General features: G+C 36.7%; 1 protein-coding gene across 3 annotated transcripts in view; it reads right to left on the reverse strand.

Annotated features, from left to right (window-relative positions):
* LOC108684303 (ankyrin repeat and BTB/POZ domain-containing protein BTBD11) overlaps positions 1-8060 on the reverse strand; it is a 31892-nt gene that overhangs the window by 6622 nt on the left and 17210 nt on the right. For 2 of the 3 annotated variants that reach the window (XM_018188566.1, XM_018188565.1), the window contains 9 exons: positions 4368-4572; positions 3948-4193; positions 3123-3602; positions 2633-2963; positions 2063-2298; positions 1709-1911; positions 822-1550; positions 351-619; positions 36-241 (listed from right to left, as the gene is read on the reverse strand). In XM_018188566.1, the coding sequence (XP_018044055.1) occupies positions 36-241; positions 351-619; positions 822-1550; positions 1709-1911; positions 2063-2298; positions 2633-2963; positions 3123-3602; positions 3948-4193; positions 4368-4572 (2905 nt within the window). Of the gene's footprint in view, positions 1-35; positions 242-350; positions 620-821; positions 1551-1708; positions 1912-2062; positions 2299-2632; positions 2964-3122; positions 3603-3947; positions 4194-4367; positions 4573-6191; positions 6264-8060 lie in introns of those variants that run through there. The other variant, XM_018188567.1, reaches the window with a different exon arrangement.

Below are 8060 nucleotides of genomic sequence, written 5' to 3' on the forward strand. Positions count from 1 at the left end.
CTGGTGATATTTATAAATAATGTGTAATCTTTTACCTTACTATATCTAAAAATATTGAATAAAAGTGGTAAACATTCCTGCACGAACTGCGTGGAATAATCGTCCGGACAGACTTGAAGAAAGTCTTGAAGTAATTGATCTATAACCGAGTCCAATCGCATTTCATGAGCTGTCGCAAGACTATGCATCCAGCAATGTAATGTCCAACCTACTTTTAACCCACGAAGCTCCATGGTAATATCTATTAATCGTAACAAATTGTATGTCATTATATAACTAATATTAAACAAAAATCTGAATATTTTATTGTAAGTAAAACTGATATGTTAAAAATTCTACTATTTTCTCACCTAAGTGATTACTTTCCGCGCTGTGATACATAGCTTCCTGTAGCGCCTTCGTTTGTATCTTATTAAATACTGGTTCCTTGCCTTCTCTGCGAGCTCCTCTTGCTTCTGCAGTCTGTTGTTGAGAATTATTACCGGCGTTACCTTCCGCTAATATCTCTTCCAAAGATAATATCTCTTTCTCTCCTCGCTTGGCTGAGAAGTTGAGTGGATGTGATAATAGTTGATGAAGACAACTTCTCTGACCATGCGCTGTAGCTACTGAGATTGCACTATTTATCAAATATAAAATTAAAAATTAGATTTTTAATTAATCTAAAAACATTCCGATCTAATTTTTTTTTAATATTAATAATATTTTAATATTGTATAGACTAAATTTTTTATAGAATGATTCCTCCAATAAATCGTAACTCACTTCAATAAAATCTGATTGCGATAATAATTAAATAATAAAGTGCTAAATTGATTTACCTATAACAGCCACGTTGCACGGAACCTGAGTAGGAGAACGAATCCTTGATCAAAGTGGACAGAAACGGCTGCGCCCCATGTGCCAAGAGTAAAGCTACCATCTCATTATTTCCCGACGCTGTGGCCGCTTGCAAAGGCGTGACCGTGCACTTGTCCTCGCTGAGTTTCGCGCCGCCTTCCACCGCAGCACCTCTCTCCAACAATATTCTGGCGATATTACAATGACCCAACAGAGCTGTGTAAGTCAAAGCAGTCCAGTGTTGCGTCTCTGCGTTAAAGGCAGTCTGCGTGTAACACATGCCACTGGAGATAGCTCCACTAGGATTGTTGGGACTATTAGATGCTACATTCGAAGTTTTATTAGATGTTATCATTGCCGACTGATTATTCGGGCTTCTAACATTTGATACACTGGATGTTTGTGGAATCTTGGAAGGAGTATTCGACGATGAGCTTGTTGTGGGTGGTGGACTTTCGATGTTCAAGTCAGCCCCGGCATCTAGTAGAGCCATTACAGCTGATTCATCACCGTTGATACATGTCAGCATCAGAGCCGTGAATCCGGCGTCATTCACCGTGTTAATTTTTGTTGAAGGCAGCAGCGACATTGCCTGATCTATAAGATCCGTGCGTCCACTGGTCAACATCTTGAAAGCCATGTCCAGCGTCAGCAATCGAACGTATTCGGCATCGTCAATGCGCTTTGAACATACTGCGATCTCCTCGGAGCTGCATACATAATATAACAAATTTTTTAACAAGTTGTATTATAAAGTGTTAGAAATCTAAAGATTATATATATATAAAATAAATCTAAATATCCGAATCTTCTGAAATGACATATTGAAATAACTTTGTTTTAATAAAAATTTTACGGACTGACTGACCTTATCGGTCGAACAGGACAATCTACACCAGGCAACAATAATCGGGCAGCTTGATTAATGTCATCTTGATCCATGACCAAACCGTGTCTGTGCTCAGTGTGCGCTGCAGCTACCCGTAGCCATTCTACTAACGGTGGTAGCACAACGTAAGCTCGTTCGTATGCTAATTCCTGTATTCCAGATCCGCGTTCGCCATGTTCCAGCTTAAACATTTCGAGGTAATTTGAATCAATGACATCAAGTATGATTTAAAATTATTTAAAAAATAATACGTTTTGTAATATTATACAACAATTAATGATTTATTGAAAAATTATATTATATTAATACGCTACTTTCATTCAAATCCCATACCTGCGAGCATCTCATGTAATAAAATAGAGCATATAACGCTCTCGTTGTCAATGGTATAGGGCAGCGTCCTGCTTGTGCTACCTTTGAAATCAAATCTATCAATTCTGACATTGATCCCACACACGTCGTAAGCAATGACGGTTCCAAAGCTGATTGAGCTACGTCCCGCCCGCTACGCGACGACGACGACGAATTCAAGGAACTTACACTTGCCCAACGAGGCATAGCGAGAGCGCCTAAAATAGTAAAAGATATTTCGATTCGGTGTGAAATTAGCGTAAATTAATAAAGATAACATATCTGTGTCACATTGTATAAAAGTATAAACGATATTCCTATTAAGTATCTTTAAATTAAACGCAAATAAAAGTTCTTAGTCGTATACATCCTTTCAATCACCAAATTACAATTATTCTGTAATTTAAAAATAATTAATAAACAAATAAAATAAAAATTAAATTAAAAAAAAAAGATTGGAATCGGATAAATTTATCAAATAAATTTATCATATATAATTGAGAGTGAGCCGATGTTTAATGATCTTTATCTTAAAAAAATAAAATTACGGACCCGATGCAGTTCGACCGGCGTTGAGATGCGCGTACGGTTGTAACAGGCCCCATAAGTCGCCGCTGTTCGCTATAGCATGCTCCAGCATTGTCGCCGTGAGGGTCGTATGTGGTTCCGTCGGCACGCATTGTAGCAGTATCTCTTCCAGGAGATTCTCGATTCCGGCCGTCAGATATATCGCGGCATACTCGTGAATCATCCGTCCGAGTCTCACATCGGACATCCAACGTAAGAAACGTCCGACTGGCAATTGCAGCCCCGAACGGGATGCCTTCGATTGTTTCAGCTGATCGCCAGATACAGCGAACATCGCGGCAGCTCGAAGGCAAGCCTTTAAACAAGGCAGATATCAAATGACTATGTTTAGTGTTAAGTGCGCCCATCGTGATTGGATTATCATCAGTTATTATTAGAATATATTGCTCTAGTTATCAGGATATTAGCAACAGGATATTATTATTTGATATCATATAACTGCAGATAATCCTACCTTGGTACAAGAATCCGCAAGAGCCGGACAGAGTACGATCTTAAAGGCACTGTACACTTCGTGCTTGCTACAGAGACCTATGGGCTTTGCTAATCTCTGAGTCTCGCGGCCGATCCTGACTAGCGCACGTTGTAGGAGATAGGAAAGCCGCGGAATCGTCTCCATCGAGACTTGCTCCATGTGTTCTCTTGTTCGACCGTTTTGAAGTACACGTAGCACATCATGGTGAGTCCACGGTAATTGCTGCAATTCAACCAGACGATTATGAGAATCTACCCAGACGAACTCATCGGCACTAGTCACGTTGGTGTTGATCGTCTCCAAGCTAGAGTGTCGCATCAGCCTTCTCACTGCGGGCTCTGAGCTTTCTGAACCTCTCAGCGAGGAGTATGTGGACGAAGATTTGTGCGAACGCATCGTAAGCTGTTGGATCGCTAGCTTTATATCCTCCAAACCAGAACCCGACCATGGTACCTGTAGCTGCAAGCAAAATGAAACGTTAAAAATGGATTTCAAGAAATGGAACAATCGTTAGCCAATAATTCACTTAAAGTTGATTTTAATTGAAAGAAAGAAATGGGATTGGATAATTTTCATTAATTAATAAGAACAAAGAGATTAATATAATGTTATAATGTTGATATTTGTCAGAATACATATATTTTAATGATTTATTTAGATTTTAATTAAGAAAGGGGCATTGTTTAATTCCAATTTTCTAAAGACACGATAAAAAAACAAAAAGTTATTCATCAAGTATCCGTTAATTTTAATTAAAATATATATAAGATGAATGATACTATAAAACTTGGATCACTAGATCACCTTAGCGGGCGTAGCTCGGTGTCGATTGCGGCTCTGACCGGATCGGCTTCTGCCATTCCTTTGAGTAACCGATGCCGAGAGTCGATCGTCTTCGGGCACAGCATTCAATTGCTGAGGACTGTGAGCTCTATGATGACGATGCGGTGGTGAACTGCTGCTTGTGTGGCCGCCAGTATCCGACATGCTCGCGTGTCCGGACGATCGATTCTCATCGGAGGAGCTGTTACCAGTGCATTCCGGTCGCCTCTGCAAAAATCGGCAATCTTTTACGGCGAGCGTCGCGGAATTTTCTGACTTTAATTCCTTGTGATTTTTCGCATGTAAAATATTTATAAGAAGTCAGAAAAGCATTAGAAATTAGATATACTTGTGGAATCTTTTCCCATCCCGTAATAGATAAGTTGACATATTTCAATATACCTGAAGTGCACGGAGTTCGTGTAAACTGAGATGATGGTGCTGAGAATGACGTGGATGCTGTGGGGTCGGTGTCGGTGCTACGGTATCCGTATCCCTTTCTGGGATCATATGGACCATATCGTGAACTCCGTTTTTAGGAGAATTCTCGGCGAAATCCTTTGAGTAAGAGGGACAATATATTTCGCGACTATTACCACCGCCTGGTCTGTAAAAGAATTTTCATCTTGGTTCGATATAATAAAATAATTTATTCCCTCTTATTTATATTGCTCCTCGTATTGTCATAATTCTCATTATGTCTTAAAAGTATAAACGACATAAGCTCATTTATTTTATTTGACGGAGCTTATTTTTAAGAATTTCTATTTTAAGAATTTCAGGCTTAAGTACTAAATAAAAATTTGAAAATTTTAAAAAGAAGTTATCCGCAGATTTTTATTATGAAAAAAAGTCTATGGTTTAAAAGCAGAAAACTTTCGCAGCAATTTGACGACTTGAAAATCTCGTTCAGTAGACGAGTTTCTCTACTTGAACGAGAAATGATACCCGATATTCTGTTGGATAGGTCGGTGCCTCATTAATTTGTCACAGGAATAATTCTAGCGGCTCACTTACAAGTGATTGCTCGCGTCGTCTTATCGAACTTCCCCCCCCCCCCCCCCCGCGTGATGGGAGAAGAAAATAGCAAACGCATAACACGAGGTGCATTCCGAGGAGGCACTCGTCTTCGTGGAAGTTACACTCTCGAAAAGTCGTAATCTACGCAGCTAACTACCACGTCCGATTCCTAGCTCTCGAGAGTTCGAGAGATAAGAGTCACGTAACATCTACGAAGAAATGGATAAACGGAACTGCGTTCTCGAGTTGTCTTAATGAGACTCGCGTCACTTGTAAACCGTTCTAACGACCGTAAGGCTTTTTAGGCATGGAATATTTCTCCACCCTATAGAATGCCAACGACGTAGAGCTGATATATATGACACCCTCGCAAAAAAAATTATTTAGCTTGCGGCCGCAAAACTCAATTGTGAATGCGGTAAAACATATTAAACGTTAACAAAGGTACGTGACACAACAATTTTGAAATGTTCACGTTTTAAATACGTTTGCGATTTCCTAAAGTGTAATTAATTTTCAGGAAGAATCTCGTAAGACGTATTTTAAATATTGCCAACCTTTAACTTTTCTACGATGTCAATATATAAATATGTTCCATATCTCGAGAGAAAGTGATGCGGAAAGAACCGAGATAGAACGCGCCAAGCATAATTCAGTCAGAAATGATAGGAGCCATCGATATCGTGATCCTAAAATTATTTAGAACTAATAATGCGTCTGTTCAATTAGAGGTTCCGCTGAAATAAGCAGCTATAATACGCCGAATGCATTGCGCAATCCTTATGAATCGCTATTATATTCAATTGTGCGACCATTGTTAGTCGATATCGACGCCGAGGATTTAGCTTCGACAACTTTCAAATCCGACATTACGAGTTGCGCAAACTGCTCGCTCGGGAGATACCGAGACAGAAAACGCAGCAATGCAGGTAGCGTATCGGGTTAAATCAATTCCTGGTTATGGTATATATATATATATATATATATATGCAGTATACACGGTTATGCGAAAAGTGTGTAATATGACCATTTAATTAATTTTCCTCTCGCATTTCACTTTTCAGACACAATTCTTGCGAAGCGCAACATCGCGATTACCTAAACGGCATGTTATCATATAAATTTTAAAGCGTTTAGGCTATATACAATACAATGCATTTTTTATTGTATTATTATTATTATTATTATTATTATTATTATTATTACATGTCTCATGTGTGTCAATCTCATGTGTTTAGTCGTCCATTATTAGTCCAATATTTAAAATTAAAAAATTTTAACATCTATTTCGAGAAAGAGGAATTCAAAGAAAGCGTCGAAAAAATTACACACGCACGCACGCACGCATACCCACGGCCCGTAGGCATTCAACTCGAATGCACTTATTATGCACTTTGAGAGGCATCACTGTTGGGATCCGAGCATTAGTGGTGCATCATCTGGATTTCCTTGGAGAGCGCGAAGAACGAATCGTTTGTACGTCGGGGAATAAATCAGCGAGCGCGGCTAGGAGTCTTAAAACAACTCGTAATCGCGATATGTAATGCCGATTCGAGGCGGTTCAAACACGAGGATTTACACGCACGTCCCATTACACGATATCGATTCGATACAGCGCGATGAACGTTTTATTCGAACGCGCGCATCCGTCAGTCACGAGGGGGAAAATTAAATGAACGCAAAGAGATAAGATATTCAAACGCGAGCTCTGCGATGCTGTCTGAATCGATTGTGAATCATGAACTACAGAGTGGCGAACTCTTCTCATGAGTGCGCAAAATCGGTGACATGTTTAGATACGCGTTCGACCATCTCGCGAGATAAATGTATGGGACGCATGACTCCATTATCTTATCTCACGACTAAAGCTGGAAATTGGTTACAGTCATAATATAAAATTTTGCTTTATCAATTTTTTTATCGTCTCTATACATTCGTCTTACATCAAGAAATTGTGAAGCAATTGAACGATAATAATTTAATTAAACATATTATTACAATCATATTTTTCGTAAGGAAAAGTCACGATTATTTTTATTTTCTTAAATGTCTGATTTCTGCTGTGTTGGAATCATTAATAATTTAATATTTAGAAAAATTACCAGAAATGGGTAGTAACTAGTTAAAATGTTAAAAGTTAAAAAAAAAAGTTAAAAAGTTAATAATTTTTAACTTAATTTAGTTAATTTTAAATGCATTAATTTTTAACTTAATTTAATTACTTTTAAACTTTAGTTTATTAACTTTTTTAAATTAAAAATTTTTTATCTCTCTTAATGCTAATATTTTTTTTCTATAAAGTCAAACATTAGAAAATTAATTTAAAAAAAGTTCAATGATTTTAAGATAAGAAATCTATAATAAGAGATCTATAATTACACCATACGGTAGCCAGTTTTTATTGACTCGCTAAGTTTTGTCAATTTCCGCTTATATTTAAATCACACTAATTTAGGTATCATAAACGTTATATTTCAGCAACATAAATATGAAATGAGGTTTAGATGAAGAATTGCTGTAGAACAGTATTACACATTCACCCATTTTCTAAATTTTTACGTATATTTTACGTATTTTTTGTAACAAATATCTAATCTATATAGTCGTAAACATGCTTGAGCAATCGTTTCAAAAGTTAAGTAAGTTAGATAAAGTTAAAGAAAGAGAAATAATGCAAACATATATATCCTTCTCTCTCGCAAGCTTTTGACAAAGCCGCCTTATGATGTGACTCTTATTATATATAAGTAACTTACGTGTGAATATAAAATTAAATTTATCTAATAATCTATATTTGTAAGTGTTATTTAAAGTAATCTCTCTTTAAGAAAAATTAGGACATTCTGATCTCAAAAATAATTATTTTTTAAATTAACTTTTTTTTAAATTTAAATTAATTCAATCTTAACTTAATTTTTATTAAGTTAATTCTTTATTCCTTCAACTTTTAACTTAATTTTATTAATTTTATAAGCTACTAATCTTAACTTAATTTAGTTTAAAAAAAAATATTAAATTACCTGGAAATTACGTACCAAAAAACGTAATATATATATATTATTATTATTATATTAT

Source organism: Atta colombica, unplaced genomic scaffold (assembly GCF_001594045.1).
Source record: "Atta colombica isolate Treedump-2 unplaced genomic scaffold, Acol1.0 scaffold13, whole genome shotgun sequence".
Taxonomy (NCBI): Eukaryota; Metazoa; Arthropoda; class Insecta; order Hymenoptera; family Formicidae; genus Atta; species Atta colombica.